This window comes from Montipora capricornis, chromosome 3 (genome assembly GCF_036669925.1).
Source record: "Montipora capricornis isolate CH-2021 chromosome 3, ASM3666992v2, whole genome shotgun sequence".
In the NCBI taxonomy this organism is placed as follows: Eukaryota; Metazoa; Cnidaria; class Anthozoa; order Scleractinia; family Acroporidae; genus Montipora; species Montipora capricornis.
Window position 1 is genome coordinate 8955878 of NC_090885.1, and position 12500 is coordinate 8968377.

General features: G+C 38.6%; 2 protein-coding genes across 3 annotated transcripts in view; one reads left to right on the forward strand and one right to left on the reverse strand.

Moving 5' to 3' along the window:
* Positions 1 to 7801, reverse strand: part of LOC138042095 (cytochrome P450 4c21-like) — a 13501-nt gene extending 5700 nt beyond the window's left edge. The window contains exons 1-4 of one of the 2 annotated variants that reach the window (XM_068887841.1): positions 7403 to 7801; positions 3090 to 3331; positions 1458 to 1748; positions 102 to 236 (exon numbers count right to left, since the gene is read on the reverse strand). In XM_068887841.1, coding sequence (XP_068743942.1) covers positions 102 to 236; positions 1458 to 1748; positions 3090 to 3331; positions 7403 to 7670 — 936 coding nt within the window. In that variant the 5' untranslated portion in view covers positions 7671 to 7801. The remainder of the gene's footprint in view (positions 1 to 101; positions 237 to 1457; positions 1749 to 3089; positions 3332 to 7402) is intronic. The other variant, XM_068887842.1, reaches the window with a different exon arrangement.
* A 484-nt stretch (positions 7802 to 8285) lies between these two features.
* Positions 8286 to 12500, forward strand: part of LOC138042096 (cytochrome P450 3A12-like) — a 9612-nt gene continuing 5397 nt past the window's right edge. Inside the window, exons 1-3 of the mRNA XM_068887843.1 lie at positions 8286 to 8690; positions 10290 to 10531; positions 11815 to 12108. Coding sequence (XP_068743944.1) covers positions 8423 to 8690; positions 10290 to 10531; positions 11815 to 12108 — 804 coding nt within the window. The 5' untranslated portion in view covers positions 8286 to 8422. The remainder of the gene's footprint in view (positions 8691 to 10289; positions 10532 to 11814; positions 12109 to 12500) is intronic.

The following is a 12500-nucleotide window of genomic DNA, read 5'->3' on the forward strand; positions in this document are numbered from 1 at the left end:
TCACCTAGTACTTAATTGAAACAATTGACAAATTCCTAGAATATGCACAGAAATTAGTTTTCCCAGCATCAATCAAGCAAAAACAAAATTCATAAGCATACTTGGGATCTTAATTCTTCATCACTCATTCTTGAATCAGTTTCTTCATCGTACATATCCATTAACAGATCAAGAAGATCCTTATTCACAGGTGAATAGCTCCCTTCACGCTTTTGTCTACGACGCTCTTGAATAACCTGTTTTATGATAAAATGTTATTTACTGCGCCTTTCAATAACATGCGGACTCTAAAATTCAAAGCTCAATCGACAAAAGCGTTTTTCGCTACCGTCAATCAAATGTTCGGCGACTCCTCCAAGCTTCCGACTATACTGTCTGAACTGCGCTCAACGATTTGATTTGATTACTGCATGCTCGACACTACAATAGTCGGAAGCTTGGAGGAGCCGCCGAACATTTGATTGACGGTAGCGAAAAACGCATTTGTCGATTGATTTTTGAATTTAAGAGTCCGCATGTTATTGAAAGGCGCAGTAAGGATGGTGCCTACTATTGTCATTGCGGATACGTTCTGCGCATCTCGAGTTAATCGGATTTCCTATGGGTATTGCTTATTTATGCTTATTTATACATATAATATTTTTGCGCGACTCAAAAGCAGAACTTAGCAAGTGCTCTTAGTATCAAAAAGAAAATTGGGGTTAATTACCACGCATTTTTCAGAGATAATTAAGCTTCAATTTGGAAAAAAAACCCATACATTGCTTTGTATTTTGAAGCTTTTTACAATATTGCGAAAAATGCGTGGTTACCCCCAATTTTCTTTTTGTATTTCAATAACACTTGTGAAGATCTGCTTTTCCCGCATAGTCTGTAAACCGCGCAAAAATACTTTTGAATTAGTAGGCACCGTCCTTAAACTATCGAAAAATGATTAGAGACAAAACTTCTCACAGATCAAATTATCATTAATTGACAAAATTAATGATTACTCAATGACACAGTGAATATAAGATGACCAACTAGAACTCAAACAAAAGGTGATTCCCAGGTGGGAATTGAACCCTTGACTTCTGACCAATACATCTTGTAGTCATACGTAGTTCAATCAATATATTAATTCTGTATCTGCATCGCCAAAGTCACATTAACTTCAAAAAACTGACAAACAAGCCATTCATTCATATAAGTATCAGAGCTGAAAAAGGTAAATCAAGTTTTAAATGAATAGTGAATACATAAATATCATAGCCAGGTGAAGGATCATGGGTTAACATACCATGCGGGACTCAGATTTTCTGATATCCCGTTGGTCATTACATATTCACATACTTAACGTACTTCTTGCCCCTTGGATTACACAAAAAATCAATGAGTGGTCCTTACAAGTATAACACACATTAAGAATGTTAGATGGTAAAAGAATATTCTGCTACAAAAAATAGTAAAGGTACCACCTTCAATACAATGTCATCTGAAATTTCCTTTGCTATCTGCAATTTCTTGTTTACAGCTAGAGGCAGATAATCAAAGTAGGGGATCAGAAACTTGCAGATCAAATACTTGAAATCCAATGCATGAGATACTGTCGCAAATGCTCTCGACACTTTACTTTCACCAGCCAGAATAGTATTGAAGTTGTATCCAAACGCAGTCTGCCCAATCACATCGAGCGTTAGATGACTTAAATCATCTAAAAGTTCTATATCAATGGAGTGTTCGTGTTTTTTCAGTTGGTTTCCCCAATGCTGCAAAACAACAAGAAAAAGATCTCACACTGAATATAATCACTTGATGAAAGTGTGCCCACATAACATTGGCAAACTGCTGCTTGTTTGATCTTCAATTCATAACTTAGTAGAGACTGTAACAGTCTTTATTTGAGGAGGGAAGTACATAATAGTGCAGAAGAACTAAAATACGTTTAGTCCTCATGAGAAATAATATAACAAATAATACTAACGCGAGAATAATTTCTAAGAGCCTAAAACTATAGATATTAAAAAGCTAGTATTACAATTTGAGAACATTAATGGAAAAATTTCCATACTTCAGGGGATGTCACACTAAACAGTTTTGTACAAATATGGTCCATATGTTCACGAAAACTCAGTTTTCCATCAAGAACTAAGCCAACAAGCTTTGCACTTGGGACTTAATTGTTCAACATTGGTTAAAACTAGCGAACTACGACTTGAGTTTGAAGCCTATGGTTTCTGCTCTATCTGGTACAGCAATGAATCACATAAATATTTGATCTCACACATTTAACATGCTGTTGTCAACCTTTCTACATGTTCGCAATTAATAAATATTCATGCTTGGACATCCTTTTGGGGACAAGCAATTTTAGCCCGGTTTACACTACAGAATTTTTTTGGCACGGCTCGGGTGAAATTGGCACGGGTCCCAAAAAAGAAAGGTTCGGCTCGGATAAAATTTGCAGTGTAAACAACACCTGTCAGTACCAAATTTCATCCGTGCCGAACCAAAATTCTTACCCGTGCTGGGACCTTCGGCGACGTAGTCCGCGCACGGGTGAAAATGGTAAGGGTGCTGAAAAAATAGGCACGGTTCGGATAGAACAAGTAGTGTAAACATTTTAAAGGGCCAAATTTGAGCCTTAATTCATATAGGCTAGCGGTTTTTTGCGTATATTTCAAGATGGCTGCTCATTCTCCACCAAAATCACGCGGACGTTCTTGATTATAATTAAACTGCGCATGTCTACAAGAGAACTTACCCGGGCCCAAAAATGTTGGCACGGTATTTTTGATACGGTAAAAATGGTGCAGTGTAAGCAAAGTTTGCCGATCTCTTTTTAGGCACCCGTGCCAATTTCACACGAGCCGTGCCGAACATTTTCTGCAGTGTAAACTTAGTGTATGCAAGGAACAATTCGCTTACTTTTTCAGAGAATTTACACTTGGTTCCTAGAAAAATGAAGAACTTTGTCTTTAATACTAGTTATTGGCTCAGCTTTAATATTTCCAGCAAAGATGGTGTCACTTAGCATGGAAAAAGAAAAACAAGACTTCATTTTGGGTTTTAATCATGACATTTACACTTGTTATTTTGTCATTTCTCACCTTGACAAGGTTTTTTGAATTTTCCAGGAAGATGCCCAAGAATCCTTGCAAATTAGCAGAGCTGAATGCTGGGCCAATAATCCTTTTTTGTCGAGCATGTGCCTTCCCAACCGCTACAAACAATCCTTTGCTAATACTTGGCACAACCAAACTCACAAACTTGGTTCGTTCAAACTTGTGAGGATTTTTCACTGTTACAAATCTTATCAGCTCTGGGTCAGACACATACACCATATAGCCACCTGGAAAAAATGATTATAGTTACTGTAACCACGTAGTCTTTGGACCAACACCTGGCCCGGGCCCTGTATGACAAAAAATGGGGAGACAGTTTTATCCTGTGTACTTGACAGGCTCAGAACAGAAATCTTGTACCGACACTACTACATGTATCTGTAAGCTTAATTACTACACTCTCTGCATCATGAAAACAACAAGGTGAAATCAAGACATAGAACTTTGGAATGTTGCTTTGCTCATTGAAGCTAATCCCAGTGGCCCAACCTTGCATCCTACACTTAATTTGCAAATAGATTTTAACCTGAGCTAGAACCTTTGGGAAAAAAGCTGCAAAAACTACCATTTTTCTCAGCGACACACAAAATTACGTATATCACAGGATATCTGTTGAGTACGCAGGACGAATATTGCGCGCGCTATGACCATATTTGGATGTGTTGTTTTAGTATACACTAAAACAGTGAGAAAATGTAGCACTAAAAGATGATTTTAATGCATTTATTCCTGGAAAGATTACAACATTTTCGCAAATTCCGCGCGAATTGCTCGGAGGCGGAATAGCAATGGATATCCGCAGTTTGAGTAGCCCATCAGCGCGCGTTGAACGCTATCCACTGTTTTGGTATATACTAAATGTAAATATCCACATTTCAAACGACACAAAAGCATGAGAGTTCACACATTCAAAGGGAGTGCACACAGCTGAGAGCGAGGACTTCTAATTCAATTAACCATGAACTGTCTACCCAGAGCACAGGGCAGCGGAGGAGTCCTATTTGACCTTTTTTTTCCAGTGCGAATCGATCTTGTTGATTCGAATCACCATACGTGATCAAACTACACCCAAACGATCGTCTTACGGTTGAAATCCTATCGGCGTCAATGTTCGTGGCGACGAAATCCGGAAAGCGAAGCCTTACTTACGAGGCACGAAGTGCCGAGAGAGAGCGCAAAAAGAGACAAGGGATGAAACTGACCACCACGTGACTAGTTCAATGTGGACCGGAGGATACCGGTGACGGAAATGCGTCATCAGTTCTAAGAAGATACAGAGGAGGTGAAAGCAATCATTAGTAATTCAGCTGATCGTCCGCACCACCAAGACATGGAAAGTAACGTACCAGCACCAGGATAGACAAAACAATAAAATATTCAAACTGGAAAACAAATCTCTCTTTAGAAATTGGTAAGAATTCGTTTTGCGCTCTTTCTCGATATTCTGACGCTACGCTTTAACTATAATGTAAACACTAATATTTAACTATAAAAATGTAAACGTTCATATTTATAAAAAAAACTGGGATAAAACATATTTAAACATGGTAAAATAGTCAAAGTTATTTGAAAATTACAATCTATAAATACTAAAACAACAATAGCTGATAAGGAGCCTATATAGCAAAAGAAAGGAACAATGAAAATAGCTGAAAATTAAAAAGTTTGGCACGTGTGGAGTCCGTCTGGATATTTAAATGAGGTTAAATGAGGCTTGAGATAGTGCCTTTTAATGAAGAGCATTTTGTATACTAAGCAATCAAATTTGCCCTGGCACTTTCTTAAGACCTTAAATTGGTTTTCTTTCAAAAGACCTTTCCTACCGTGATCTTCCAAAAAATGTCGGCCAATTGCCGAATTTTTGTATTCAGCAATGCGTTGGTGAAGATGTCGGGCTGTATACCCAACATAATCTGCATCGCACAGGTCACATTTAAAATAATAAACAACACATTGCTAATTCACAACCGATGGATTGATTACTTTGGGTTGATCTTGCCCCAATTTTTGCTCACGAAGTAGAGTACAGTAAGGTTGTACAGACTAAGGTCCGTTCCAAACGTCGAACTTTACATGTGCCGAACCTAATGCAAATTATTACGCTCCAAAACACGTCCAAAAATAAAAGGGTTCATTAGCAAAAACGATGCCTCTGCACGTGCGCCACGATTTTTGGTACATTTCTCCGACTTTCTCGGCAAAACACGACAAAATAAGTAAGGATAAAGTCTTCAGAATCATGCTTTCTCTGTGAATCCTAACCCTTTCTTACTTATTCATGGCATGGATCATTTGACTGAATTTTGAAACTCACATATATCTAAATGTCAGTAACAAAGCATGAGCATGTATTTCTAGTTGACGTTTTCGATAGCATTGCCGTTATGTTTTCGCTGACTCAAAGTGACAGTTTACCATAATGCCTTTCGGCATTGTCGCGTAAGCGCTTATTCTTCTTTTGGACAATCTTTCTCGAAACAGCTGTATAACATTGTTGGAAACACGATACTTTAGTCCACCTCGGCCATTTTGCATTGCTCGTGGTTTTCGGATTGGAGACTGGGCCCTTAACTCTGATTGGTCTTTGCAATACAACATTGTTGAATGGGCGGCTACACGCTTCAACATTTGTTATATGTTGGAGAAGATGTTTGATCGAAATCAAAACATCCAACAAAAAAAATGTTGAACAAACGTAATCAAACATGCATGCTACACGTTCTAACATTGTTGAATGTGTAGCCCGGGGCCTTAAGGCATTTTCATTCAAATTTAGGCGATTTATGGACGATTCAAAATTTGACCGAAATCGCTTTCACCCCTTGTCTATTTTTATAATACCGTTAGTGACCACTAATGGCAAGCCCACAGTGATTACTCTATTACTGTATCTGGCATTCGTTTCACAGATAGGATTTCAACCGCAGCGTAACATGATCGTTTGAATGTGGTTTGATCACCTACAGTGATTTAAATCAACAAGATCCAGTCGCATGGTGAAATCACAGGCGCCCCAAGCTTATTGTGAGCGTGGCCGACAAAAATATAAGGATTTGTCAGTATAGGAATCCCGATAAAAGGCTTCAGAAGATAATTATATGAAAAAAATTCTCAATTAAAAAGCCTAACCTTATTGCCATTGTGGGTAGCTTCCTTCCTTGGTTCCTTCCGGTATAATAATCAGTACCCTTGACAACCCAGAAATTGAGAAATGGCTCAAATCGCGTCGGATCTCGACGAAACGTTATTAGATTTCAGTTTATTATTTGGAGTCATTTCCGTTATTTTTTCCGTTACTCTTAGTATTTGAATTCAAATTCGTTGTAACTGCCGTGTTTTATCAGTCACATTTTTTCCAGTATTACGTCAACATCCATTTACTATATATATATATATATATATATATGTACATAGAAGCAATTCAATGTAAACTCTCATTGTACCTGAAGAAGGCTGGTTTGGCCAGCCGAAATACAGTACACCACTAAAATCAAATCTACGTTGTATCGGCTCTTGCTTAAAATATTTAGTTTCTCAAAACTAACCACACAGGAAGGAAGCTACCCACAATGGCAATAAGGTTAGGCCTTTTAATTGAGAATTTTTTCATATAATTCTCTTCTTAATTAAGCCTTTTATCGGGATTCCCATACAGATCCTTATATTTTTGTCGGCCATGCTTACACTGAGCTTGGGGTGGCTGTGGTGAAATTAACTGGAAAAAGGGTCAAATAAGATTCGTCTGCTCCCTCAGTACCCTGTGCCCAGAGAAATGAAAGTCCACATTGAGACTGGTTGGTTCTACTGTTTGAAAATATTTGAATTTATCGTTGAAAATATGTGAATAAAACTCAGCATCTAACCACACGGCTATCTGAGGCCTTTCCCTACATCTAGGTACGACGGAAAGCCACCAGAATCTGGAACAAAAATTCATCTTCCAAATCGGCACCCTTAATCCTCACGGTATTGACGAACGCTTGTCATTTACTAACTAATGTATCCTATTTTTTACGTTGCCATGTTACCACCAATAGCGTAGCCCCTACTCTACCATAAAAGCTACATATAACCCATAATTCCTCGATTCGCTCTGACGAAGGGCTAACCCTCGAAACGTCAGCTTTAAGAATCTCTGTACGGTGGCCAATTTACATTATCAACTCCGTTGATAAAACCAAATTTATGTGGATTAGCAGACTACTCAAAACAACGTTTATATTCGAGGCTAAAAACAGACAAAGCAGCACGCTAGCTGTCAGTCAGTCCCTGAATACTGAATATATATCTATACCCACCTATTCCAATCCCAAATCCAGGGTGAACAATAAACAAGGATGGATACTGTTCTGTCCAAATCCGTATCATTTTAAGGAATCCTCCAGAGCGAAAGAGTGTGACAAGATGGCCGATCAACGGCAAGGCACCTGGAGGACAGGGAATCCTTTGTAATGGTGACAACTTCTCTTCCACAACCTTGTACGTGAGCCACGATAAAAGAAGTACAAATGCGAACAGAAATAAAAACTTTAAGCCAGTAATGTCGGCTAATATTTCCAGAATCATGTTTTCTTTTTTCGATTTGCAGCAGATCTCACGATCTGATCACAAATGAACAGTTTGACGCAATATATAGCCAGATATGTGGGTTATTTTTGCACACCTTCATCACTGTGACGAAGGATGAAGAAACTATTGCTAAGAGTGACAGGTTTTGCATCATACCGTAGACAGTTAAGGACTGGGTTCCAAAACACGAGAAATGCATTGTACCAGGGCGGGGAGGGTCAGTAGGTCAAAACGAGCTCTCTGGTTTGGGGTTTATTCACCCTTGGCTTCCTCAGAAACGAGACCTATCTATTTTGACTTTAGGGTGAACTATTTACACAGTGAGGTAGAGTGACCGATCAAAACAGAGTTTTTAATTGAAAATCTAAACATCCATGAGAGGTTAAAACAAACTTATGAACATGTGAACCTGAAGTATCGCAAATCATAATGCTGAAAAACAAAATGCGAAGGAAATGGGTCATAAATATGAAGTTTTGACTAATTGAATGATTTTGGGTTAGAGCGATATATTGTTGAAAAATCCAAAGCTATTTCTCTTCGCGTCAATGATAACCTCCCCGCCCTGGTGATCTTCGAGTTTTCGAACCCAGTCCTCAACTGTACAATTAAGGTCTGATGCAAAACATGACACTCTTTGCAATAGTTTCTTCATCCTTCGTCACAGAGATATACCCGGCTATATATTGCATCAGACTGTTCACTTGTGATCGGATCTTGAGAGCCTCTGGAAATCGGTAAAAGAAAACATGATTCTGGAAATATTAGCCAACTTTACTGGCTTGAAGTTTATATTTCTGTCCTCACTTGCACTTCTGTTATCGTGGCTCACGTACAAGGTTGTGGAAGAGAGGTTGTCACCCTTACGAAGGATTCCCTGTCCTCCGGGTGCCTTGCCGTTGATCGGCCATCTTGTCACACTCTTTCGCTCTGGAGGATTCCTTAAAATGATACGGATTTGGACAGAACAGTATCCATCCTTGTTCATTGTTCACCCTGGATTTGGGATTGGAATAGGTGGGTAGACTGACAGCTACAGCATGCTGTTTTGTGTGTTTGGGTAGCACAGGCTGGGTCAGGCTGCTAATCCACAATCCTGGCATGACTAAGAAAAGAAGATCAAAAGGTTACCGAAGGTCACCACATCATAACTCCGAATTATTTTTTCTGCTTCCCTGGGAAAAGGTCAAAGGTGCAATAACTATGACAATTAATAAGCACTTTTCAGTTACCCAAGATTTATTGCATCATCTGCGCATAATGCTGAGTTTTATTCACATATTTCCAACGATAAATGAAAATATATTCGAACATTAGCACCAACCGGTCTCAATGTGGACTTTTCATTTTCCTGGGTAGATAGTTCAATTGGTTAATTGAATTAGAAGTCGTCGTTCTCAGCTGTGTGAATTTCCATGCTTGTGTGTTGTTTGAATTGTGCATATTTATGTGACACAGTTGTTCTCTTACAATAACAAAGGCAGTTCAGCAAAAATGTGGGTGAAAAATACGCATGGCATGCATTCACTATAATTGGCCCATATCACTCAATGTCAAAACAAAAGATTTTGCCCGTCGAACCTCTCATTCAGTGTGAGGCTGGACGGGCAAAGACAATGCAAAGACAAAGTCTTTATTCCCTACGGACTCCAAAATGGCCGCCGAGTGATAAAAGTGAATATTGTCATTTTTGTCAACCTATTTTCGTACCTGAGTAGGATTATGATTATTTTAAAAGTTCAAGGTCAATTGGCCCATTTCACAATGATCCCAATTCATTTCAACCCCATCAAAAGTTGCTTTGGCAGCCTTATTTAGAATTAATCTTATATGAGGTGTGTGTTCAATTGGATGGTCCCTGGCATGTTTTTTTTTTCCAGGGGAGACTCCCATATAAAAAGGACGGGGGTGCTTGTCATACCTTTTAGGAGCTAAAAAATCGGTTTTGGTACCTGTTAAGGTGTTCAGCCTCAAAAGGTCCACAGCAGGAGCTTTAGGGGTACCTTTTAGGGTATTGAGCCGAAATTATGACAGGAGACATTAATTATTTTGACAATTAACTAATTTTTAATTAATCTAATTAATCTAATTAAAACCCATAATTTGGTACCTCTTACGGGTGAAAAAAAATTCATGCCAATTGCCCAGAAGACAGCATCTTGGTACCTCTTAGGGGTTCTTTTCAAAATTTCTGACCAGTACCCCTGTCCTTTTTATATGGGGGTCCCCCTCCCCCGGATATTTTTGTTGACGGCAGGCTGACCTGGTGCTTCTGTCTAAAAGATCTCCAAAGATTCTCAGAGGAAAGCTATTTGCAAGAGTAGGATGCAAGATTGGGCCACTGGGAATAATTATATAGCTTCAATGCACAATGAACATTCCAAAGTTTGTTGTCTTTTATGATGCAGAAGGTGTGGTAATTGGCACCTCTTGTTTTGAGAGAGAGCCTTAAGCTTACAGATAAATGTAGTCTGAGTTTGACAGTATTTTTGTTCTGAGCCTGTCAGGTACAAAGGATAAAACCACACCAGTCTCCCCATTTTTTTGTCATACAGGGCCCAGGTTTTGGTCCAAAGACTATGTAGTTACTACAGTAACTATGATCATTTTTTCCAGGTGGCTATATGGTGTATGTGTCCGACCCAGAGCTGATAAGATTTGTAACAGTGAAAAATCCTCACAAGTTTGAACGCACCAATTTTTTGAGTTTGGTTGTGCCAAGTATTAGCAAAGGATTGTTTGCAGCAGTTGGGAAGGCACATGCACGACAAAAAAGGATTATTGGCCCAGCATTTAGCTCTGCTAATTTGAAAGGATTTTTTAGTACATTCCAGGAAAATTCAACAAACCTTTTGCAGGTAAGATTTAAGGATAGTGCCTACTATTGTTATAATTGCGCATACGTTCTGCGCATCTCAAGGTTCTGAGGTTTCCTATGCAGGGGCAGATCCATACCGGTTTCCACCATTTTGCGGAAATGAGTCAGAAACATGGGAAAGGGGACTTTGCAGAGTTAAATTTCCCCCCCCCCCCCCCCCCACCCAGAAACATTTTCTTTTTTTTGGAAACCCTTCATTATTAATTTTATCCTAGATCTGCCCCTGCCTATGGGTGACCTGCTTACTAATACAGGTATATTTTTGCATGGTTTAAAATTATATTAGAGGAAGCAGATCTGAGCAATTGGGCCCGGCTGACCATGAATTTTTCAGAGATAATTAAGCTTCAATTTGGAAAATGAATGCCATACATTGCTCTGTATTTTAAAGCAATGAACAAGTATTGTTGATTATTTTGGGATTTCAATAACACTTGTTTAGATCTGCTTTTCCTGCATATTCATAAACAAAAAATATATGCTTGAATTAATAGTCACCGTCCTTAATAACAAGAGAAAAACGTGGAAATGTAATAAATAACACCCAAAATGTATTCTGTTTTTTTTTTTATACACCATCTTTGCTGGAAATAAACTGAGCCAATTACTAAACTTCTTCATTTTTCTGGGAACCAAAATTATGTAAATCTGTAAAAAAAAACTAAGGGTTAAAGTGTTTCTTGCATCTACTAATTAAAATTGGTTGTCACCAAAAAAGGATATCAAAGCTAGATTAATGGCAAACATGTAGAAAAGGTTACCACACCGTGTTTAATAGTGTGTGAGGTCAAAAATTTATATGATGCTTACTGTACCAAGTACAGCGGAAACCATAATTCCCTAGTTTTAACCAATGTTGAACAAGCTTGTCCCAAGTGCAAAGCTTCTTGGCTTAGTTGACTTGTTGGAATACTCAGTTTTGATTGTTCATATTGACCATATTTGTACAAAGCTTGCCTAACATATTGGGATGTTGAGGAAGATAAATACTGTTTGTCTATTAAACAAAGTTTATTTTAAGAACACCATTATCAAGGCCACTATGTATAATGTACGCATCTGCCACTAGCCACCTCCACTTCGGTGAATAGTTGCTAAATGGCGTCTGATAGGTGTTTCATGGCGACAACAACATGACTGCCTGCTAAGCAGGCTAGTCCCTCCTGAAAATAATATGAACTCTGTTCAGTCGATTATGGTTTTGTGGGCACATTTTCATCAAGTGAGTATATTGTGTGAGATCTTTTTCTTGTTGTTTTGCAGCATTGGGGAAAGCAACTGAATTATAAATCCAAACACTTCATCGATGTAGACGTTTTAGGGGACTTAAGTCATCTTACACTCGATGGGATTGGTCAGACTGGGTTTGGATACAACTTCAATACCATTCTGGGTGGTGACAGTAAAGTGTCCAAAGCATTTGCGACAGCATTTTCTGCCTTGGATTTCAATTATTTAGTCTGCAAGTTTCTGATCCCTTACTTTGAATATCTGCCTCTAGCTGCGAATAAGAAATTCAAGTTGACAAAGGAAGTCACAGACAACACTGTTTTGGAGGTATCGCTATTTTTTATAGAAAAATATGGTAATAATTATTCTTTTGCCAGAACATTCTTAATGTTAGACTGCGAGCAATTTCTCTTTTGCTTTGGAACCCGCCGAGAGAAAGTAATATCTGAGGAGCGAAGCTTCAAGTCGTTAGTAGCGCTTGCTTAGGGAGACTCGCAGCTTCGCCTCTCGAATGTCACGTTCTCTGGGCGGATTTTCGAGCAAAAGAATGACTGCTCGCAGTCTATCTTAATGTGTGTTATACTAGTTGAAATGATTATTCATAATTCTTTGATTCTTAAAAGGGCTGTCAAACTTGTCAAAAAGTACAAGGAAAGGTTACGTTTAAACAAACGTTGGCCGTGTAGCACTTATATTTTGAACAGAGTTAACTGAATAGA